We start from the raw sequence: 25,252 nt of genomic DNA, 5'->3' as shown, positions 1-25,252 counted from the left end.
GGTTGCTTCTCAGCCAAGGGAGTGGGCTCACTCACAATTTTGCCTAAGAACACAGCCATGAATAAAGAATGGTACCAACAAATCCTCTGAGAGCAACTTCTCCCAACCATCTAGGAACAGTTTGGTCACAAACAATACCTTTTCCAGCATGATGGAGCACCTTGCATAATGCAAAAGTGATAACTAAGTGGCTCGGGGAACAAAACATCTATATTTTGGGTCCATGGCCAGGAAACTCCCCAGACCTTAATCCCATTGAGAACTTGTGATCAATCCTCAAGAGGCAGAGGACAAACAAAAACACACAAATTCTGACAAACTCCAAGCATTGATTATGCAAGAATGGGCTGCCATCAGTCAGGATGTGGCCCTGAAGTTAATTAAGAGCATGCCATGGTGGATTGCAGAGGTCTTGAAGAAGGGTCAACACTTCAAATATTGACTCTTTGCATCAACTTCATGTAATTGTAAATAAAAGCCTTTGACACATGAAATGCTTATAATTTTACTTCAGTATTCCATAGTAACATCTGACAAAGACACTGAAGCAACAAACTTTGTGAAAATTAATATTTGTGTCATTTTCAAAACTTTTGGCCACGACTGTACATTGGAGTGTTTAATTTGAGAAAAAGATGCCCCAAGTCCTCAACTGGCAGCTTCATTAAATAGTACCCGCAAAACACTAGTCTCAACGTCAACAGTAGAGAGGCAACTCCGGGATGCTGGCCTTCGAGAAAGAGTTCCCCTGTCCAGTGTCTGTGTTCTTTTGCCCATCGTAATATTTAATTTTTATTGGCCAGTCTGAGATATGGCTTTTTCTTTGCAACTCTGCCTAAAAGGCCAGCATCCCGGAGTCACCTCTTCGCTGTTGACGTTGAGACTAGTGTTTTGCAGGTACTATTTTATGAAGCTGCAGGTGAGGACTTGTGAGGTGTCTGTTTCTCCAACTAGACACTCTAATGTACTTGTCCTCTTGCTCAGTTGGGCACCGGGGCCTCCCACTCCTCTTTCTACTTTGGTTAGGGCCAGTTTGCGCTGTTCTGTGAAGGGAGTAGTACACAGCGTTGTACGAGATCTTCCGTTTCTTGGCAATTTCTCGTATGGAATAGCCTTCATTTCTCATAACAAGAATAGACTGATGAGTTTCGGAGGAAAGGTCTTTGTTTCTAGCCATTTTGAACCTGTAATCAAACCCACAAATACTGATGCTCCAGATACTCAACTAGTCTAAATAAGGCCAGTTTTTTTGCTTCTTTAATCAGGACAACAGTTTTCAGCTGTACTAACCTAATTGTAAAAGGGTTTTCTAATGATCAATTAGCCTTGTAAAATGATAAACTTGAATTAGCTAACACAACGTGCCACTGGAACATAAGAGCAATGGTTGCTGATGATGGGCCTCTGTACGCCTCTGTACAGTAGATATTCCATAAAAAAATAGTCATTTACAACATTAACAATGTCTACACTGTCTTTCTGATCAATTTGACTTTATTTTAATGGACAAAAAATGTGCTTTTCTTTCAAAAACAAGGACATTTCTAATTGACCCCAAACTTTTGAAAGGTAGTGTACATATGCAGCTTCCCCATGGAGAACATTCAGTCACTCTGGCTTCAAAACATTCAGAACATGGTTGGCGATGTTCTGGGAAGAGCAGCGTAATTCTGTACACGGCAGTATGCTGAAGAGCAACAAATACAAAAACAACAACAAACTGTACAATAAAACCTATCTTTGTCAGTTCAGGTGAGTTCTATCTCAGGAAGCTTTTTTTTTAATACCAAAATTATATTGCCAAACCAAATTTAACATGCATTTTTGATATGCCCATCCTTGGCTAGAATTTGACTCTCGGGTTGTTGAAAAAAGTGGAACATTTTGGGAGGGGGATTGATTTCTCACCGTTCAACTTAAAGTCTCTGTCAAATTAGATGATGGATTGCCCAAGGCTTATTGACGATTAGGTGGATCAGCAAGCAGGAGCTGTCTTCAAACTCATAACCATAATAGCTACAGGTTCAAAGTTAGGAGAGCTTTCCCTTTAATTCCCTCTATAAACACAAGGTACTCTAATCCTCAGTACCTCTCTCCATAATTGGCTTTCTCATTTAGGTGTTCCCGGCTAGGAAGGATAGAAGTTTGGCTGGGCTCAAAGACTTTAAGCCTGGGGCTTTTAGATGAAAAGCATAAATGCCATGGACATTAACTTGGAAAGCTTTTTTGGAGGTGACAGGCTATGAATACCAAATGGCATGGGAGTAGTTGGGTCACAGTGCACTTCAATCTACATCATTTGGTGTGATTCTGTCTAAGAGACTGTCTGCTATCTATCTCCTTCCCCATAAGGGTTTGAGGGGTTCAAGCTCAACGTCAACACTTGGGAAATCATATTAGAAGTCAGAGGGTTTAATCCAAAGCGCCCTGAAACTTGACAATATCGTAATGAATGTGAGCAGAAAAGCAGCGACTAATGACAAACAAGAGTTCACAGTGCCAAAAGCAATGAGAAATGAGGGCTCACCCACCCTACACCAACAGCAGTTATCTGAGACAAGGTGGCCTGGCAATATTACATATTCACAGTTGTTTACACAATATACCATACCAATGTACTTATCAGGATTGTTCACTTTTCAATCATCCAGTCAGGGAGTCAGTTAGTCAGTCAGTTAGTCAATCAATCAATCAATCAACCAATCAATCAATCAATCTATCATCAACCTGTCAATCAAATATTATGTGGATCACCCTTTTTACAATGTCATTTATCACAGAACTCTTAACAAGACCTCGAGCTCAACTGCCAAAATAACAACTAACTCAAGCTGAATTTATCATAAAGCCAGTCACAATATTACATTTATGGATGCCATAGCTTGGTGCTCGTCAGAGCAGTGAGGGTTGAGGTTTGTTCAGATCCTTCCCCTGCACTACCGTCTGTCCAGGAGTAGCCCAGGTGGAACCATAAATCACTCCTGCACGGGCAGCAGGTGGGGTTGTTTACCTGTGTATGAATATTATAGTGAAGACAGAATGTGTGTCCCAAATTGCACCCTGTTCCTTTTATAGCGCACTACTTTTGACCAGAGCCTATGATAAATAGTGCACTATATAGGGAATAGGATTCCATTTGGAAACCCTACTATGTACTGTATGACAAGAGGAGCCCAAGTGAAGCCAAAGCGTTATGCTCGTTTGTGTTCTCTGACAGGACAATGATGGAGGGATGACAGCCCAGCTACCCAGCACCATCACTTCGTTCCACCAGACAGGCCTGAGGCCAGGGGAGGAGTACACCGTCAACCTGGTAGCTCTAAGGGACCAAGGCCGCAGCCAGCCTGTATCCGCCACCGTCACCACATGTATGTATGGTTCTGTGATTTCTCAAATCTCACCAAACCATAATTCACAAACTTCTATGTATCTAATATGTCCATAAACATTTGGTTGTTGAAATATCCCTGCTGGTAGGTTTTTGAGGGCGTAGACCTGTGGGTGTCTTGTGTATGGCATCCATATTAGGAAGTCCCACATTTTTCAGACTTAACTCCCGCAGTTGGTCCACAGTTTCCATATACCTACTGCAGCTTTTGTTTCTGTATTATCCCCATGTCACTGAAAATGAGTCTCTTTGCCGCTGTTGTCTCCACAGGATGTGTTCCCTACCCTGTTCTTTCCGTCTTCAGGCTAATCAGTGGAGCTCAGAAAAAGACCACTCAAGATGTGGGGGACTCACACATACACATCTCACATACACTACATGCATCACACGGCTGAGACTAATGGGAAATGTCACCTTGACGAATGACTTGGTCTGCCAGCAATTATGCACTTAATGTAAACTTCACCCGGGAATTCCTCAGACTGACAGTTCCAGACAGTGGGATTAGATTCAATTGAACTTTTCCATAACAATTCAAATTACGCGTCCGCAGTGAAAACACCATTCATTTTCCAACCCAGGCCCACTGTCGGTTGTAATTAAGGCATTCATAATTCATGAGCCTTCATACATTTTTCACCATGTCCACCCACAGATACCTTATTGGATAAAGAAAGACAAATTTTAAGTCACTCAATTATTTATAGGTATAAAGATTTAGCCATCCTTCTTTGAGGAAAGAAAGAAAAGAGAGAAAGATACCAAACTTCTGGTGAGGGAATGAGGGAATTCATTCTTGGCCAAGAATCTTGAAACCCCTAGTGTGATCTTCGAGAAAACACAGCAAACGGTTTTCTGTCTGGTTTATCACATTAATAGTTTAGCAGTCAATTACAGTAGGTGTTTCAGGTGTTAATCTTCAGGTCAGAAGAAATGGATGCGGTTTAGCTTAGTTACAAGGCCTTTTGAAGCAGCAGATGTTCCCTGCAGACTCAGTGAAAAACTAGTAAATTACAAGGACAGCCAATTAGCACTCTCTGAGAGAAACGTGACCAATCAGAGGGCAACACTTTGACATTGGTCCCTCACAGAATGACAACGCTATAAAAGTAGTGTACTGTTCAGTCGAGCTAACTACACTGCAGCAAATGTTCCTCCACCTCCAATAACATTTAGTTGTTTATGCTTGTATAACCAACAGCATAATTTGTTTTCTCAGATGTAATCAAATTATTTAACAATCCACACAATTGCCATGGAAAATATTTGATTATTGGGTTTATTTTTGTAGTTATTTTAGTAATGCCCCACGTCTCTTGATTTGTTTTACATGGTCAGCAATTACTAAACTGCATTCCCTGCCTATCATGACACAAGGCGAGACCCAGATGCAGACACAGGAGGCAGATGGTTGGAGTCTTACAATATTTATTAATCCAATAGGGTAAGGCAAGAGAATGGTCTTCGACAAGCAAAAGGGTCAAAACCAGTTCAGAGTCCAAAAGGTACCAAAGGGCAGGCATAATCAAGGTCAAGGCAGGCAGGATGATCAGGCAGGCGGAAAAGTAGTCCTTAGTCAGGTAGGGGTCAAAACCGGGTCAAAACCGGGAAGACTATCAAAAAGAGAATGGCAAAAGGAAAAACACGCAGGAAAGACACACGGGAAAACACGCTGGTTGACTTGACTAACATACAAGATGAACTGGCACAGAAAGACAGGAAACACAGGGATAAATACACTGGGGAAAATAAGCCACTCATGTAGGTGGTGGAGACAATCACAGGAACAGGTGAAACAGATCATGGCGTGACACTGCCAACACCTCCATTTTACTTCTCTAAATGTGATTCAAATTTCAAAAAGGCACTCAGGCGAACATCTGATATACTGTACATGTATCTTGTTGCAGGTGCATCATGGGAACAGCGATAATTTCAAAGAAAAGAGAAACTCACACACTGCTCTTGCTTGTATAACTTATTTTTTATTGAAGCTTATGTTTCTAAATGTGCAAAGCAATGGTTTAAATTCATTCTGGTGCTACTTGGTACAACAATAGTCATGGTGGACGTGCCTCTTGCAGTATTAGTGTGAACTGTATAGATGCTTAAATGGCACCCTATCCCTTATATAGAACCCTGTGTCTGGGTTAAAAGTAGCACACTACATAGGGAATAGGGTGTGATTTTGGAATCACATTAGATCATGAACCTTGTCATGTAGATTTACCTCTCCTGTCCCCTACAGTGATTGATGGGCCGACACAGCTGATAGTGCGTGATGTCTCTGACTCGGTAGCCTTCGTGGAGTGGACCAATCCCAAGGCCAAGATGGACCAGATAGTGCTGCGTTATGGCCTGGTAGGAGGGGACAGACCCAAGACTACTTTTCGCCTGCAGCCCACCCTCAGCCAGTACTCCCTGCAGATGCTGAGGCCAGGCTCGCGCTATGAGGTGTCCATCAGTGGTGTTCGCAAGGGCAATGAGAGTGGAACAATCTCCACAGAATTCAGCACCGGTGAGGACCGTACAACAATAGGACCGTACTGTACAAGCACCTGCTTCCACATTATTGTATTTGATGGAATAAGATGTTTTCTTGTGAATACATACAGCACTGTAGACACAGCCATCACTATAGACACATCCATCGAATATACACTACCGTTCAAAAGTTTGGGGTCAGTTAGAAATGTCCTTGTTTTTGAAAGAAAAACACATTTTTTGTCCATTAAAAAACATTGAATTGAACAGAAATACAGTCTTGACATTCCATTTTAAGTGGAATATCTGAATAGTACAGAGGCCCATTATCAGCAACCATCACTCCTGTTATCCAATGGCACGTTGTGTTAGCTAATCCAAGTTTATCATTTTAAAAGGCTAATTGATCATTAGAAAACCTTTTGCAATTATGTTAGCACAACTGAAAACTGTTGTGCTGATTAAAGAAGCAATACAACTGGCCTTCTTTAGACTAGTTGAGTATCTGGAGCATCAGCATTTGTGGGTTCGATTAAAGGCTCAAAATTACCCGAAACAAAGGACTTTCTTCAGAAACTCGTCAGTCTATTCTTTTTCTGAGAAATGAAGGCTATTCCATGTGAGAAATTGCCAAGAAACTGAAGATCTCGTACAATGGCGTGTACTACTCCCTTCACAGAACAGAGCAAACTGGCAATAACCAGAATAGAAAGAGGATTGGGAAGCCCCGGTGCACAACTGATCAATAGGACAAGTATTTTAGAGTGTCTAGTTTGAGAAACAGACGCCTCACAAGTCCTCAACTGGCAGATTCATGAAATAGTACCCGCAAAACACCCATCTCAATGTCATCAGCGAAGTGGCGACTTCGGGATGCTGACCTTTTAGGCAGAGTTGCAAAGAAAAAGTCATATCTCAGACTGGCCAATAAAAATAAAAAGATTAAGATGGGCAAAAGAACACAGACACTGGACAGAGGAACTTTGCATCCCAGAGTCGCCTCTTCACTGTTTACGTTGAGACTGGTGTTTCCCACACCTTTTTCTGAAGCTCTAGGTGAGGACTTGTGAGGCGTCTGTTTCTCCAACTAGACACTCTAATGTACTTGTCCACTTGCTCAGTTGGGCACCGGGGCCTCCCACTCCTCTTTCTACTTTGGTTAGGGCCAGTTTGCGCTGTTCTGTGAATGGAGTAGTACGGAGTATTGTATGAGATCTTCAGTTTCTTGGCAATATCTCGCATGGAAAAACTTTCACCTCTCAGAACAAGAAATGACTGACGAGTTTCAGAAGAAAGTCCTTTGTTTCTGGCCATTATCCATGTAAAAGGATACACTTGGATTAGCTAACACAGCGTGACATTGGAACACAGGGGTGATGGTTGCTGATAATGAGCCACTGTACACCTATGTAAAAATCAGCCGTTTCCTTCTACAATAGTCATTTACAACATTAACAATGTCTACATTGTATTTATGATCAATTTGATGTTATTTTAATGGACAAGAAATGTGTTTTTCTTTCAAAAACAAGGACATTTCTAAGTGACCCCAAACTTTTGAACAGTAGTGTAGCACCTACTGTACTCTTGTCTCTTGACATTTTCACAATGTCATCTCTTACAAATACAGTAAAGAATGGCATAGAAATAGTCATTAGTAATTTTATTTCTATGGTCATATCATCCTTTTTTACGATCTGACTTGCTGATGAAACTGCACGTGGAAACTATGTCTCACTTCTGATGATTGGTCTCAGTGGCCCCAACATTGTCAGTTCTGGTGTTCCTCTCAGAGATCGACGCGCCCAAGAACTTGCGAGTGCTGTCCAAGTTCTCCACCACCCTGGAGCTGGAGTGGGACAACAGCGAGGCGGAGGTAGAGGGGTACCAGGTGGTCTACAGCACCCTAGCAGGGGACCAATACGAAAAAGTCATTGTCCCACTCAACGATGGACCCACCAGCAAGACCACACTCACAAGTGGGGATCATTTGAGTTTTTGTTACACCTCTGTTTTTAGGACAAAATGTTGCTTACTCATGATTCACTATAGTGGAATTGTGTAGTATGATAAGGATGTCTATTGAACGACCGAGTGAGATTCAAACGTCGTGCACTTTATTAAAACATTTTAACTAAAGATTATTAACAAGTTGCCGACATGAACAGTTTTCAGATATGTGGGAAACGGTATGGTGTCTGTCTTACGTAAAGGGCACATCAGAATAAGGGAAGGCCTTGTCTGTGCGGGATGACAGCAATCAATGCTCTCCTCTCTCCATTTCTGTAACCTGATAAGCTTACTGTTGTAATATCGAATGTGACTCTGATTAATTATGCTTTTGGAAAAAGGTTAGCAGAATTTTTAAGAAAACATGTAGATAGACATGGTTTGTTGCAAGCCCTTCATTATTAATGCAGTTTTTAATAGGCAGTTCTGAAAGGCTCCATCTGCCTGCTCATTTTTCCTCTTTAATATCATCATACTGTATTGTCTGCCGGGGTATTGTATGGAGATATTCATTCACATAACCAGCTTGTGTTTATGGTTTTCTATTCATATACAAATTAAAATCAATAGTTGTTGAGGTATTGTCTATGTTTTGTCTCTGTCGTTGTCAATCTGTCATGTTCTTATTCTCATTCTCATTCTCTCCTCTCCTCTCCTCTCCTCTCCTCTCCTCTCCTCTCCTCTCCTCTCCTCTCCTCTCCTCTCCTCTCCTCTCCTCTCCTCTCCTCTCCTCTCCTCTCACAGACTTGTTGCCAGGTACAGAGTATGGCATTGGCATATCGGCTATGCTTGGCACCAACCAGAGTTTTCCTGCCACAATGAACGCCAGAACTGGTAAGTGAGTTAATCGCCTGGCTCATCTGTGCAAATCAGTGATCTGACACAGAAAATCACAACTACCAGTATCAGTAAATAGAAATTCACCACCCTGTTCTCTTTTGTTTCTTACATGTTTTGTTTGTTTGAATTTCATTGAAGCATGAAAGAAAATCATGTCAAAATACCGATTTGCAGTGCTTTCAGAAAGCATTCATACCCCTTTACTAATTCCACATTTTGTTGTGATACAACCTGAATTGTCTCACCCATCTACACACATTACCTCATAATGGCAAAGTGAAAACATGTTTTTAGAAATGTTAGCAAATGTATTAAAAATGAAATACAGCAATATCTCATTTACATGTGTTTTCACACCCCTGAGTCAATACATGTTAGAATCACATTTGTCAGCCATTACAGCTGTGAGTCTTTCTGGGTAAGTCTCTAAGAGCTTTGCACACTTGGATTGTACAATATTTGCACATTATCCTTTAAAAATTCTTCAATCTCTGTCAAGTTGGTTGATGAGCATTGCTATACAGCCATTTTCATGTATTACCATAGATTTCTAAGCCGATTTAAGTCAAAACTGTAACTAGGCCACTCGGGAACATTCAACGTTGTCTTGGTAAGCAACCAGTGTATATTTGTGCCTTTTTTTAGGTTATTGTCCTGCTGAAAGGTCAATTGGTCTCCCAGTGTCTGTTGGAAAGCAGACTTAACCAGGCTTCCTCTATGATTTTGCCTGTGCTTAGCTCCATTTAGTTTATTTTTACCCTAAGAAAGTCCCTAGTCCTTGCCGATGACAAACATGCCCATGACATGATGCAGCCACCACCATACTTGAAAATATGAAGAGTAGTACTCAGTGATGTGTTGTGTTGGATTTGCCCCAAACATAATGCTTTGTAACCAGAACATAAAATGAATTTCTTTACCACATTTTTTGCAGTTTTAATTTATGCCTTATTTCAAACATGATGCATGTTTTGGAATGTTTTCTTCTTTGCAGGCTTCCTTCTTTTTACGGTTTCATTTAGGTTAGTATTGGTGGAGTAACTATAATGTCATTGATCCATCCTCAGTTTTCTGCTATCACAGCAATTAAACTCTGTAACTGTTTCAAATTTACCAAATTCACCATCATGGTGAAAACCCTGAGTGTTTTTTTCCCTCACCGGCAACTGAGTTAGGAAGGATGCCTGTATCTTGTAGTGACTGGGTGTATTAATACACCATCCAAAGTGTAATTAATATCTGCACCATGCTCAAAGGGATATTCAATGTCTGCTTTTTTCTTTTTACCCATCTACCAATAGGTGCCCTTTGTGAGACATTGGAAAACCTCCCAGGTCTTTGTGGTTGAATCTGTGTTTGAAATTCACTGCTCAACTGAGGGACCTTACAGATAATTGTTTTTATGGGGTTCAGCAATGAGGTAGTCATTCAAAAATCATGTTAAAATCTATTATTGCACACAGAGGGAATGGGAATACCCAGTCAGTTGCACAACTGAATACATTCCATTGAAATGTGTCTTCCGCATTTAACCTAACCTTTCTGAATCATTGTTGTTGGGGGTTAACTGACTTGCTCAATGGCAGAACGGCAGAGTTTTCCAACTTGCTGGCTCAGGGATTCGAACCAGCAACCTTTTAGTTACTCACCCAATGCTCTTAGGCCATGCAACTTATTATGTGACTTGTTAACTTTATTTTTACTCCTGAACTTATTTATGCTTTCCATAACAAAATCTAAAAAGATAGTTCCACTTTGATGTTATGTGTAGGCCAGTGACATGAAATCTCAATTTAATCCATTTTAAATTCAGGCAGTAACACAACAAAATGTGGAATAAGTCAAGAGGTGTGAATACTTTCTGAAGGCACCTGTATACTGTATGTGTATTTTTGTCTCTGTTTTAATTAGCTGCACTAAATCAAATTCTTTACAACTTTGGTTGGTATGGCAATCAAGAATTGAATCTTAAATATAAATCGTTTTATTGGTATGTTCACTACATGTTGATTATACTTGAACTACTCTTTACTGTGCGTTTCAGGTCTAGATGTCCCCATGGACCTAACTGTGACAGCGTCCACAGACAACACCATCACCCTGCTGTGGGGGGTGGTCCAGGGGCCTATCGACCACTACATGGTCACCTACACCTCCTCATCTGGCCTGACCACGGAGGTGACCATCCCCAAGGACGTGACCACCACCACGCTCAATGACCTGGAGCCAGGCACAGAATACACCATCACTGTAGCTGCCCAGAGGGGAAGGCAGCAAAGCACTGCAGCCACCATCGATGGCTTCACAGGTACTGGAAGTGTACTGTACCAGGAACAAGTAACTGACACAACTGACATTACATTGTACTATTATGAATAGCAGAGGTGGAGGTAGCCTAAACATAGCAATAGCATTTACCCAGTAGTGGAAAAAGTACCCAATTGTAATACTTGAGTAAAATTATAGATACCTTAATAGAAAGTTACTGAAATAAAAGTGGAAGTCACCCAGTGAAATACTATTTGAGTAAAAGTCAAAAAGTATTTGATTCTAAATATACTTAAGTATGAAAAGTAAAACCATAAATAATTTCATATTGCTTATATTAAGAAAAACAGATGGCACCATTTTGTTATTTTTAAAATGTATGGATAGCCAGGGGCACACTCCAACACCCAGACATAATTTATAAAAGATGCATTTGTGCTTAGTAAGTCCACTAGTTCAGAAGCAGTAGGGATGACCAGGGATGTTCTCTTCATGAGTGTGTGAATTGGAACCTTTTCCTGTCCCGTTAAGCATTCAAAATGTAACAAGTGCTTCTGGATATCATGGAAAATAGAACATTATTTTCTTTAGGACCGTAGTGAAGTAAAAGTAAAAGTTGCCCAAAATATAAATAGTAAAGTAAAGTACAGATACTCCAAAAAATTATTTAAGTAGTTCTGTAAAGTGTTTTCACACCACTGCATTTACCCCATGAGTTAACCATGGTCAGAGGTTATTTTCCCCTTCTAGGGATTCTATTGGGCTCTGGTCAAGATTAGTGCCCTATGCCATTTAGGATGCAGACTGGACTGTAACTGCACCTGTACCAGTTCCATTTAGGATGCAGACTGGACTGTAACTGCACCTGTATCAGTTCCATTTAGGATGCAGACTGGACTGGAACTGCACCTGTACCAGTTCCATTTAGGATGCAGACTGGACTGTAACTGCACCTGTATCAGTTCCATTTAGGATGCAGACTGGACTGGAACTGCACCTGTACCAGTTCCATTTAGGATGCAGACTGGACTGTAACTGCACCTGTATCAGTTCCATTTAGGATGCAGACTGGACTGTAACTGCACCTGTATCAGTTCCATTTAGGATGCAGACTGGACTGTAACTGCACCTGTATCAGTTCCATTTAGGATGCAGACTGGACTGTAACTGCACCTGTATCAGTTCCATTTAGGATGCAGACTGGACTGTAACTGCACCTGTATCAGTTCCATTTAGGATGCAGTCTGGACTGTAACTGCACCTGTACCAGTTCCATTTAGGATGCAGACTGGACTGTAACTGCACCTGTATCAGTTCCATTTAGGATGCAGTCTAGACTGTAACTGCACCCTGTACCAGTTCCATTTAGGATGCAGTCTGGACTGTAACTGCACCTGTACCAGTTCCATTTAGGATGCAGACTGGACTGTAACTGCACCTGTATCAGTTCCATTTAGGATGCAGACTGGACTGGAACTGCACCTGTACCAGTTCCATTTAGGATGCAGACTGGACTGTAACTGCACCTGTATCAGTTCCATTTAGGATGCAGACTGGACTGGAACTGCACCTGTATCAGTTCCATTTAGGATGCAGTCTAGACTGTAACTGCACCCTGTACCACTTCCATTTAGGATGCAGTCTGGACTGTAACTGCACCTGTACCAGTTCCATTTAGGATGCAGACTGGACTGTAACTGCACCTGTATCAGTTCCATTTAGGATGCAGTCTGGACTGTAACTGCACCTGTATCAGTTCCATTTAGGATGCAGTTTGGACTGTAACTGCATCTGTACCAGTTCCATTTAGGATGCAGACTGGACTGTAACTGCACCTGTACCAGTTCCATTTAGGATGCAGACTGGACTGTAACTGCACCTGTATCAGTTTCAGTTGCAGGTAGCTTAGCCAGTAACCTGAAAAGTTGTTAGTTCGAATCCCTGAGTTGACAAGGTAAAATAAATATGTTGATGTGCCCTTGACCAAGGCACTAAATCAATTGTATTTATCACATGCTTTGTAAAACAACAGGTGTAGACTAACAGTGAAATGCTAATGGCCCTTCCCAACAATGCAGAGAGAAAAAACATTTCATTATAAAAATAATAACACAAGGAATAAATACACAAAGAGTAACTATAACTTGGCTATATACACAGGGTACCAGTACCGAGTCAATGCAGTGGTACGAGGTAATTGAGATCGACATGTACATATAGGTATGGATAGAGTGACTAGGCAACAGGATAGATAATAAACAGGAACAGCAGCGTATGTAATGAGTTAAAAAAAGTTAGTGAGTTAGTGCAAAAGGGGTCATATAGTCCACTTAGCTATTGGTTAACTATTTACGTAGCAGTCTTAAAGCTTGGGGGTTGTTTAGGGTCCTGTTGGTTCCAGACTTGGTGCATCGGTACCCTAATTGCTCCAGGGTTGCCTTTGATAATGGCTAACCCTGGCCATGACCCCACTGTCCGAGTGTGTCTCAGGGGGAGTTGGGATATGCAAAAACACATTTCCAATTCACACATGCATTTAATACACACTTGTACATGAAAAATAGGACAAATTGGCATCCACCAAATTATTCTATTAGATGAATACATGATGTACAGTAGTCTATAAATAACGGCTTATTTTCAAATAAACTGGATAAAGGTGAGCTTTTTCAGTGAAGCTCTCACATCCCTAAATAAGCAATTATGTCGCTGAAAAGTAGAGATTATTGCTGTACTAGAGAATATGCTTGACATTGCATGTCATGTGGAACTACTTTGGGAAGGAGACTACAAATCGAGCTACTAGATAGTGTCAAGCTTTGATGCAACAATTCATGTTAATAAGCTATTACATGAGGTTGTTAATCACATAACTGTCCTTCATCAAATTGACCCATCCAATGGAGAAAAAAATTATATCAACGTTTATTTGCGTTCACTCCATTCATCTTTCCTGTCCCTCTTTCTTTCACACTCATCTACATCAGACAGCAAGCTGTCCTGGCAGTCTTTATATCTCCTATTGCATCTTCTTGTTCTGACAACACACTTCAACCAGTGTCTTTTATTGGTGAATCTTTCAAAAACAGCCATGCCTCGTTGACAGACAAGTTTTCATCCGGTCTCTGCTGTCAACTTTGACATTCGTCCTTTGCTCAGCATTCAGCCTCATTCCATTGTCACGGGCCTTCCACGCTGTGTGTATTCCATTTGCAGCTCTTCACTTCCACGCTCCCCTGTCATGCTCATTACTTTACTGCCAGTCTCACTGAGAAGGAGAACCTCCAGAGAGATCTGCCAATTAATAACCAGCCATGCCATGCCATCCACTGACTGACTGACTGACTGAGAACCTCAGCACCTCCAACCATATTGACAGCAGCTGTCCCTTACAGTCCTTCATGACCATGCAGCCAGTATCTTTGACTTTTTGACTTTCAGGCTTCCGCCCCATCATAGCACTCTACTTGTCTGATGTCACATGGGACTCGGTGACGGTGGCATGGAGTGCCCCTGCCCCACCCGCAGACCTCTACATCCTCACCTATAGCTCTGAGGATGGCACTGACACGTCCAAGGTTACCCTGGATGGATCCAAGACCCGGTCCTCTATCAAGGGACTCCTGCCCTCCACAGAGTACACCGTCAGTCTTATCACCATACATGGAGAGGTGAAGTCTGAGGCTGTCACAGCCACGCTCACCACAGGTAGGCTATTTATCTCTGCAAGGGGAAACAAGGTTGTATTCACTAGGCACCAAATGGAAGAAAACAGACTGAAACAATGATAAACAAACAAAAAAGTTAATTCCTGCTGCAAAACGTTTTGCTACGGTGTGCCCTAATGCATACGACCCAGAGCTACGCTGGAGGTTCCCATGGTTCATGGAGGGTCACACAGGAACGACAACAAGGCTAAATAACTACTGACTAATACAAAACTGCTGCAACATCTTATGCATTGATTGTCCACAGGGTGCATTGATGTCTGATTTTGGCTGATGGTTTGCTGACACAAGACAGTTGCTAACGAAGGACTACATTTTAGAATATATAAAACTTCCTGTACTTAGGATACACATCACATTATACATGCAGTACGTGCTTGGAGTTTATTGTGGTATTCAAATGGCGTTCTGTTTGTCAGCAAGTAGTCTAGCTCCAGAACAGAACAACATCTTGACACTTTTATGGCATGTCTCCTCTTGCTCATTAAGATTCTTACACACACAGCTGCACTCACTGCAGAACAATGTTCCCCTCCACCTTTCATTTCTTTATTAATGCTTGGGTGTGTAATCCTCCCATAATTACCCCTGCCTAAACCTGGAGGTGTCAGGAATATTCAGCTGTCGCATCAGCAGGCTGTTACTCACAGTTACAGCTGCCAAGCCCAAGGGAATATCTATTGTCTGAGGAGGACAGGACAGCTCTCTAAACACTCTGATATTAACTCTGCGGAAAGCCACCTGCATACTGCTGTCTGATTACTGCTCTGTCTGATTACTGCTCTAGTCACTGTCTGCCAGAGTGCCAGCCATTTTCTCTTTGTCTGGTGACATACAGATTTCTGGAACGAAGGCTAGGGGTATCGTAGATTCAGACGGATGCATTTGTTGCAGCTCTTTGGCATCTGTGTGTTTTTTGTTATTTAGTTGCTATTTTCAGCTTGTTATCACACTATGTTATTATATGCAAATTTAACCACAGGGTTGGTGGGCTTGCTGTGGCACCTGACCATCTTTGTAGGTTGAACGTATTTCTTTATGTTTAAGTGGTAGTTCTTATGGTAAATCTGAATAAAGTGACGACAACATGTTTACTGTACCATATGTTGTAATGCCTCAGGTGAATGCAGGTTAGACTTGGGTTGCATCCCAAATGGCCCCTATTCCCCATTCAGTGCACTACTTTTGACCAGGGTCCAAAGGGCTCTGATCGAAAGTAATGTACTCTGTATGTAATAGGTATCATTTGGGACGCACCTTGGATCAGCAGAGCACATTGATGCAGTCTGTCAGTTTGCACAAATTATCTCATGTCACATGAATACTGAGTCTAAATTCAGAGCTATTACAGCAGCCTGCACTGCTGAATGGGAAATAATTAAAGATAGGCATACATGAATAATCACAACTTATTTACACCACTCTTTCCTACTAGCAGAATTTAAATGAGGCTGAAGCCTAACTTATGAATCGTCGTCAGTGCTGGTGGATAATATTCATTATTGTAATGGAAATTGGAGGGTGGTGGCGTTGGTTTTACAAGCATTTCTATAGCTTCATTCCACAACAATATAGAGAACCAATCTCTCTATCCCTTCCCTCCATAATGGATGCCGACCTTATAAGTCACTTTAATTGTTTGCTCACATTGTCTCTGGTAACCTTTGCTGTCGCAGCGGTAAGAGCTCTGGGGACACATAAACAAATCATGAACTAATCCCTTATGGGCAACCACACTCGATCACAATGCAAATATTCCACTCTGTTCTCCTGGCTCTGGCCAGAGAAGCATGCTATTTTAGTACATATTTTATGATGTAGCTAATATGCAGGATAAACACAGGGCTTTTTACACTATGGTAGGAAAATGTGTCCAGAAATGCATGGTTTTTTGAATCAATAAAGAAGCATTTTTATATACGCTTTAACTTCCAGTGCCTTGGGTGTCCTCCAAGAGTAGCTGAATTTCCTCTTCACTTCTGTTTGTTCCCTAATTCATGCACCTTGATTGGAGACAGAGATAGTGTCAGTGTCCCCTTCCCTTCCATATACATGGAGCTAGCTGTTTTCATGAGAAGGTGGTTGTTAAATTTCAAGAACATCTTGTATTAGTGTATAGTGTGTGTCTCAATAGCAAGGACATCTCTTCGTTCTTAACATGTACTGTGATTCTCTATTGGAGGAATGGATCCACCTAAAGAGATGACTGTGTCATATGCCACTGAAGACTCCGTCATCATATCATGGTTGAGACCATTTGCTCCCTTCGACTACTACAAGATGTCCTATCAATCAGCAAGAGGTAAGCAAAAACATCTGGCATGTTTTCATTGAAAAGTTCATTTAAAAAAAAAAAGATGGGTAACACTTTATTTGGATAGACCCAAGGACATGGTTTGTAGATATTCCGTAGATGTTCAATAACTGTCAACCACATTTCAACAAACGATCCACTAACACCATAACCCAAACCCTAACCTTAACCCTCATCCTACTCTAAACTTAAACTTTACCATAAAGTTTACCCTTAATCTAATCATTATTCTGAACCTAACCCTAACCGTAACCTTAGTAAGCAGTTGCTTAGCAACCTATAGTTTGTTGATAGTATAACAGTTTGTAGATATTCTATATGGGACGATCCAAATCCAAGTGTGACCAAATCATGTTTTTCCATTGTTTGGCATTGGAGGTGAAAGTTCAACTTCTTATAAAAGAAAGGCTGCATACTGTAACAGTGCGACATTAAATGAATGCAATGTTCTTCAGGGACAGTGGACAGCGTGGTAATTGACAATGACGTCACTAACTACACCCTGTCCAGCCTCCACCCAGCAACAGAGTATGAGATCAACCTGAACGTTGTGCGAGGCAGCCAGGAGAGCAAGTCCATCACCACCAGGGTCTTCACAGGTCTGAGCTCTGACCCCTTACTATCTCTTCTGACCCCTTACGATCCTGTACTGCTTCAGCTATAATGCCACTATAGAGAGGAACTGACAATGTATATCATTATATAATCTTTGTCTCCACATCCTATAAAACTTCTGCAAACATGCTGTGGCACCCCTAAACCCTTACCATCTCAGCCACCATGCCACTATAGAAAGGGACGGACAATGTACCATTCGTATAGGTCCAAAGGTAAATGTACACATTATATTGATGGAATCTTCGTCTCCACATCCTGCACAACTATCAAAGAACAACCAATACAATCCTGTTTTGGTATTTTTTCCAGGGAGTCAATGTTTTCTTGACTGACAAGTGAGTTAGCTTGTTTGCTAAAATGATAGCTAGAGTTATTATTTATTATATGTGAGATTGGGGAACAAAATGTTCTGGAGTCAGACATAGCGTCTTTCCAAGATAAATGGGACGTTCTGTCTTTTCAGTGAAATGTATTATTAGTACCCACTCTGTGGATCTCTCACATTGCCACCTGCACACTAAGAAATGATGTTCAGACACAGACAGTAGAATACCTGCCTCTCATTGCTGCTGCAGCGAGTGTAACTACCATTACCCCCTTGGCCTTATAATTGTTAGCCTCACCTTATTTCTACCTCTGCTTCTCCTCTGTCAGACAGGCAGTCAGGCAGTTTGTCAGTCAGATAGACAGACCTCTGCAGCATTGAGCTGTGTGAGATGTGAGATATATTTGACATCTAGTGAACCACCAGAGAGGTGTGTAGGCTACAGTAGCTCCTCTGGGTGTGAAGTGAACTCCGCTAACATGGGCTTAACCAGCTCGCCACCGCATGCAAAGGGTGTGCACCACTGCATACTGATGAGCCAGGTAGAGATGTCATCCAAAACCAAAAGGTTCAGGACTCCACACAAACAAAGACAGAGAGACAGAGAGAGACAGAGAGAGACAAATTGAATTGAGGGAGGGAGGGAGGGAGGGAGGGAGGGAGGGAGGGAGGGAGGCAGGCAGGCAGGCAGGCAGGCAGGCAGGCAGGCAGGCAGGCAGGCAGGCAGGCAGGCAGACAGACAGACAGACAGACAGACAGACAGACAGACAGACAGACAGACAGACAGACAGACAGACAGACAGACAGACAGACAGACAGACAGACAGACAGACAGACAGACAGACAGACAGACAGACAGACAGACAGACAGACAGACAGACAGACAGACAGACAGACAATATGAGAATATGACAGATGGACGATGACAGAGAAAAAACAGAGAATACCATGCCAAATATTGATTTTAATTTGTATGTGAATAGAAAGTGTTAGACATCCCCCTTTAAAGCAGAAGGAATCTCAAGGCATTGCTATTAACTTATTTTCAGAGAAACAGATGAACACTAGCCTTCTGCTAATGCTGCAGAGTCGCAGGCAGTGTTTCACAAAACTATGTGAAGGAGCACTTGGCAGCTCTCATTAAAACAGGGTCATAAGTAGAACAATATCATTCCATTGTGGTGTGGTTCAGCAAGAAAGAGATAAAACCGTTACGGAAAGAGGAGCTCGCTGTGCCTAAAAGTGTCTCAAAATCCAATGTGTCAGATGAGAAGCTCTGCCGCGAACGGAGCTGGGCTGGTGCTCCACTTACAGGCCAGAAACAAAAACACAGACAGCTTATTAAGATCCTTAGCGCTAAGGAATAGTTTTTGTGCGGTCGCTGGAGAGTCCTGCCGGCTGGGTAGCTACTGTTGTAAGGCACTGAGGCACTAGCTGCAATTCCAAAGGTAATGACTGTCCAGGATTCACTCGATCTGAGTCAACTGTCCAGCTAATGGCATTGGCTGGGGCGGACAGGTACTGTGGTTCAGCAGATTCTGGTGTTTTTACAACGTTGCATTTAATATTAGCTATTAAAAATATTGCCTAGTCAGACCATTACTACTGTTCCAGCTGGCGGATAGGCGTTATTTCTTAGGTAGTGTAAAGCGTAGCACAGATCATTTTTGAACAACCTTTACTTGGCGATACTTCCTCAATTCCCGACTTGGAAGACAACGCATGTCATTTAAACTTCCATGGCTAGTTGCAGGTTGTTCGTTTGAATTTACAAAATGCTCTGTTATTAAAAAATTGGCTCCATGAAGTAATCCATCAAATCTCATCTCATGGATTGAGACAGGTGTCTACATCACGTGAAAAGGTTATCCCCCTACCTTTTCACGAGACCCAGTTAGCCTGACAAAAACCCTGCATTCTGATTGTCCTAAACTTTGCTACCAGCCCTCATTGAAAGTTACGTGTACAGTAGTCCATATCGAATTCATAATGATGAAAGATTACAGACGCCGGTTATCATGGTAAAAAACATACAGTAACTTTATTGGTAAACCCACAATGATATTTACATACAAAGTCATGCTATAACTAACAGAATGTTGTGTTTGCTATGCTAATGCTGAAGTTTGCTAAGAAAGCGACGAAACAAAGCGTTTCCCTTCCTGGTTGTCCACTAGGTTGAAGATAACAAAGGGGCAGTACAGTCAGAAAAATTCATTCCTGTTTTTTTATGATATTTCCACACTATGAGGTTGAAATAACATGAAATAAAATGCCTGTTAGTGTAAGAGCTTTTTGAAAACAACGCCTGGATTTTCAGCCTGTTCAGGTGGGATGGTTTTTGGCCCACAGCATGACATCACAATCTGATCTGATTATTCTGACCAATGACCAGACATCTTTTATTTGAATATGTAACCTCATACTTTGAAGGGGTACGCGGGGGTAGGCCTAGACGATCCTATCTGCCAATCAGGGCCGTGGGTATGTAAATATATTACAACTTGTGCATCACGCCCACATGATCAGAATGAGAATTTCAATGGCAAAAGGAGGCTCAGTCAAAACCTACTCATTCAAGGGTGTTTCTTTATTTTACTATTTTCTACATTGTAGAATAATAGTGAAGACATCAAAACTATGAAATGTAGTAACCAAAACAAGTGTTATATTTAAGATTCTTCAAAGTAGCCACCCTTTGCCTTGATGACAGCATTGCACACTCTTGGCATTCTCTCAACCAGCTTCAACTGGAATGCTTTTCCAACAGTCTTGGAGTTCCCACATATGCTGAGCACTTGTTGGCTTCTTTTCCTTCACTCTGAGGTCCAGTTCATCCCAAACCATCTCAATTGGGTTGAGGTTGGGGGATTGTGAAGGCCAGGTCATCTGACGCAGCACTCCCTCACTCTCCTTCTTGGTCAAATAGCCCTTACACAGCCTGGAGGTGTGTTGGGTCATTGTCCTATTGAAAAACAAATGATAGTCCCACTAAGCGAAAACCAGATGGGATGGCGTATCGCTGCAGAAACCTGTGGTAGCCATGCCTTGAATTCTAAATAAATCACTGACAGTGTCACCAGAAATGCACCCCCACGCTTTACGTGGGAATCACACATGCGTAGATCATCAGTTCACCTACTCTGCACCTCAGAAAGACAGAGCGGTTGGAAGGAAAACTCACCAATTTCGACTCTTCTTATTGATGTCCTTTAACTAGGCAAATCAGTTAAGAACAAGCTCTTATTTTCAATAATGGCCTAGAAACAGTGTGTTAATTGCTTTGTTCAGAGGAAGAACGACAGATTTTTACCTTATCAGCTCAGGGATTTGATCTTGCAACCTTTTGGTTACTAGTCCAATGCTCTAACCACTAGGCTACCTTCTGCCCAATTTCTTTGCAGAAATTCAACCATGAAAGCCTGATTCACACAGTCGCCTCAGAATAGTTGATGTTGAGATGTGTCTGTTACTTGAACCCTGTGAAGCATTTATTTGGGTAGAATTTCTGAGGCTGGTAACTCCAATGACCTTATTCTCTGCAGCAGAGGTAACTCAGGGTCTTCCTTTCCAGTGGCGGTCCTGATGAGAGCCAGTTTCATCATAGCGTTTGATGGTTTTTGTGGCTGCACATGAAGAAATGTCTTGAAACTTTCCAGATTGACTGACCTTCATGTCTTGAATAAATGATGGACTGTCGTTTCTCTTTGCTTATTTGAGCTGTTCTTGCCTTAATATGGACTTGGTATTTTACCAAATATAGGGCTATCTTCTGTATACCAACCCTACCTTGTCACAACAACTGATTGGCTCAAACAGATTATGAATTCCACAAATTAACATTTAACAAGGCATACCTGTTAATTGAAATGTATTCCAGGAGACTACCTCAGTGTTGATGTCTTCACTATTATTCTACAATGTAGAAAATAGTAAAAAATAACAAAAGACCCTGGAATGAGTAGGTGTGCCTAAACTTGTGACTTATACTGTGTGTTGGAGTTATTTTCATGAAATATATACACAAAGTGATTTATTAGACATACAGTGATGATTTAATAAATCAAATGCAAATTCTCCATGGGGCTTTAAGACAGCATCATAATTCCATACAGAAGGGTTCTGAAATAAACAAATTTGGGAAAAACGAGAATGTCTTGATGTGAATTTTATCAGTACAGAAAGTTTGCCATCAAAGTGGAAAATAAATAAACACAAATAAGTACCTTACTGTGATCGTTTTCAATTAAAATGGTCAAAAAGAAACAAAATAGCTTCTTAGCAAAGAGCAATTTCTAAAAGAAGAATTTTGGTAAGACTGTGTGGTAGTGGTCTGAGTGGGGAGGAGAAAACTGAAAACTAGCTGTTATTGGCAGAAAGGTTTGGAACTCTCTTTCTTATTAGCCTATTAATTGATTTACCGCCTGGTGACAGGGAGAACAAAACTCCATACCACCAAAACAGGTGGAAATTTAATGCGGTCTTTTGAAACATCTCTTACGCTAAAGGGCATTATCATCACAATTTCACAGTATTATTCCAACCTCATAGTTGGAAAAAGCATTTACTCTATACTTCCGGTTGTTTAGCCTACCCTCTACTTACCGGCAGAAATGGTTCAGTCCAAGCAGGGCAGGGCTCTGTGAAAGTATATAGCTGGGCGTTGAGCTCAGACTCTTGGTTGGTGAACAGCTTGTCCTGAGACTGTGGAAACTTTTGAGTAAGTTTAATTGTACTTTATTCTAATTAAGCTTTCTCTTGTCATTTTCATTTTCCCGGGAATACATTTATTTATACATCATATGCATTAATTATTTATTATTTTTGTAACCATTTTTGTTAATAAATCTACCACCTCTTTTGCACCCGATTTCTGGCATTCCGCTTCCATCCTTCTCCATCGATATCGTCTTTAATGGTTCATCCAGTACCAACTAGTCACAAACACATCCCTACTCAGTAGTGGTGCTACTGACATCCCCACACATCATTACACGCTTTATTCAATCTAATATTTTTTTTTATTTGTTATTTTTTATTCTGACATGTATTCATTCGTTTCAAATAGGACAATCAACAGTTACAGAAATACATTTTTTTTTTTTCAATCTAATCTAATTCAATATCATTTCACTTCAAATTGGCAGCTTTTATTAGATTAAATTAAATAGTATTGTAATTTAAGTAATGAGTGTAATCAAACACCTTTCATTCACAAGCAGTGTGATTAAAGTTCCTAGATATAATCATAGACATTTCCCAGACATGGGGGTATGGTGAATTAACGGTTGATTCAAGTCCTTTCAAGGCAAGCTGTTTACTTCTGTATTCTCTATACTTTTTCTGTTAAGCCAAAAATCCATATGAAAACTTGGAGGTTAAAACACTAAGTGAAACATGTAATTACATTTCTACTCTCTCTTGGTTCTTCCGGTAAGTAGGGGGTCTGAAATAAAAGCTTTTAAGAACTGTTCTTCTGTGTACTGTACAGAATATTTGACTGTATAATTTGCCTTTGATTTCAGTTATACTAGCAAGAATTGTGATCTCACTGGAGAAAAGAGTCATTATAAATTAGCCTCAATCTGCAGAGTATATAGTCCACATGGTGGTCTGCAAATTGGAACATACAGTTGATTACATTTTGGAAAGTGATGGGGCCATCTTGGTACCCTCTCTGAGCCACACATTGCTTTCATCTCTTTCTTTGATATAGCGATGGACATGCCAATGGAACTAACAGCCCTCAACATTACCCCACAAGGAGCTTTACTCCGGTGGAACCCTCCTCTGTCCAGCGTTGACAACTACGTGTTCACCCTCACCTGCTACCAGGGTAGGTGGATTTATTGTCTTCTCACAGACCCGTTTCTCCGCTACAGGGGTGGAGCTGTAGTGTGAGACCAGCTGGACTGGACTCCTGCCAAGTCGGCTCTCAGAGGAAAGTGTCGCACAGCTACATGGAAATCAGCTCAGACATCCGCTTGCTAGTCGATGCAGCTTTCATCAATATGGCCACAAATTATGGTTCTTCAGCAACCTCTTGCCAATGTGTTCTATTGACTCTTTGGTGTGTTCATTAGGTGTCCTTTCTAATTTACTCAGCCAGGCAATGAAAATATTGGCTGAACATTTTTGTTAACCTATTATTTTTCACCATCGACATGGATCCTGGTATTTCTGAGGCTACAGCAAACCATTTATTAAACAGGCAATTTATTTAGATTTATTGTACAAAGTTTAGTCATGCAAACAAATAAGGAATCATGAATTTGAGCTGAATGTATTTAAACCTGACCCATGTAACACCCATAGGAACCGCAATCTACCAACCGTGACCGTGTACATGCATATCCAAGGCAACCACTATACATTAATAATTAAGACTCCAAATTGTTTAATGTAATCATAAAAATCAGGTTTGTTTACTATCTCATGTATTCTCCTAATCTAATATGTATTTGTGTTCCTCCTACTCTTGTAGTGACAGCTAATACCTTCCTGGTGGAAGGTGTGAAACAGGAGCACCAGCTTAGTAAACTCAAGCCCAGCACCACTTACTCTGTAGCCCTCTATGCCACCAAGGGACCCTTGACCAGTGGAACCGTCATCGCCAACTTTGAAACACGTATGTTAGTTACTTTACTTGCTTAGTTACTTACCTCCCAGCTGTTCAGAAGCAACCCACACAGACTGAGAGCAGCTACAGTACATATACAGTGCCTTCAGAAAATATTCATACCCCTTGACTTATTCCACATTTTATTGTGTTACAGCCTGAATACAACTCATAACACTCATAATACCCCATAATGAAGAAGTGAAAACATTTCTGCAAATGTATTTCAAATTCAAAACAAATATTCCATTTACATACAGTTGAAATCGGAAGTTTACATACACTATATATTATATTTAAACTCAGTTTTTCACAATTCCAGACATTTTATCCAAGTAAAAATGTCCTGTCTTAGGTCAGTTAGGATCACCACTTTATTTTAAAGAATGTGAAATGTCAGAATAAAAGAAAAGAGAATGATTTATTTCAGATGTTATTTCTTTCATCACCTTCCCAGCGGGTCAGAAGTTTACATACACTCAATTAGTATTTGGTAGCATTGCCTTTAAATTGTTTAACTTCAAACGTTTCGGGTAGCCTTCCACAAGCTTTCCACAATAAATTAGGTGAATTTTGGCCCATTCCTCCTGACAAAGCTGGTGGAACTGAGTCATGTTTGTAGGCCTCCTTGCTCGCACATGCTTTTTCAATTCTGCCC

General features: G+C 41.1%; 1 protein-coding gene across 5 annotated transcripts in view; it reads left to right on the top strand.

Annotated features, from left to right (window-relative positions):
* The window catches only part of LOC110508741 (tenascin R (restrictin, janusin)), a 164,621-nt gene that overhangs the window by 108,124 nt on the left and 31,245 nt on the right, over positions 1 to 25,252 (top strand). For 2 of the 5 annotated variants that reach the window (XM_021589505.3, XM_090226107.1), the window contains 10 exons: positions 3,218 to 3,368; positions 5,637 to 5,906; positions 7,648 to 7,851; positions 8,627 to 8,716; positions 10,767 to 11,030; positions 14,432 to 14,698; positions 16,901 to 17,020; positions 17,488 to 17,631; positions 23,692 to 23,811; positions 24,460 to 24,603. In XM_021589505.3, the coding sequence (XP_021445180.3) occupies positions 3,218 to 3,368; positions 5,637 to 5,906; positions 7,648 to 7,851; positions 8,627 to 8,716; positions 10,767 to 11,030; positions 14,432 to 14,698; positions 16,901 to 17,020; positions 17,488 to 17,631; positions 23,692 to 23,811; positions 24,460 to 24,603 (1,774 nt within the window). The remainder of the gene's footprint in view (positions 1 to 3,217; positions 3,369 to 5,636; positions 5,907 to 7,647; positions 7,852 to 8,626; positions 8,717 to 10,766; positions 11,031 to 14,431; positions 14,699 to 16,900; positions 17,021 to 17,487; positions 17,632 to 23,691; positions 23,812 to 24,459; positions 24,604 to 25,252) is intronic. The other 3 variants (XM_021589506.3, XM_090226108.1, XM_021589507.3) reach the window with 3 other exon arrangements.

Source organism: Oncorhynchus mykiss, chromosome 28, assembly GCF_057628025.1.
Source record: "Oncorhynchus mykiss isolate SJ-2025 chromosome 28, ASM5762802v1, whole genome shotgun sequence".
NCBI lineage: Eukaryota > Metazoa > Chordata > Actinopteri > Salmoniformes > Salmonidae > Oncorhynchus > Oncorhynchus mykiss.
This window is presented reverse-complemented; position numbering and strand designations above follow the sequence as displayed.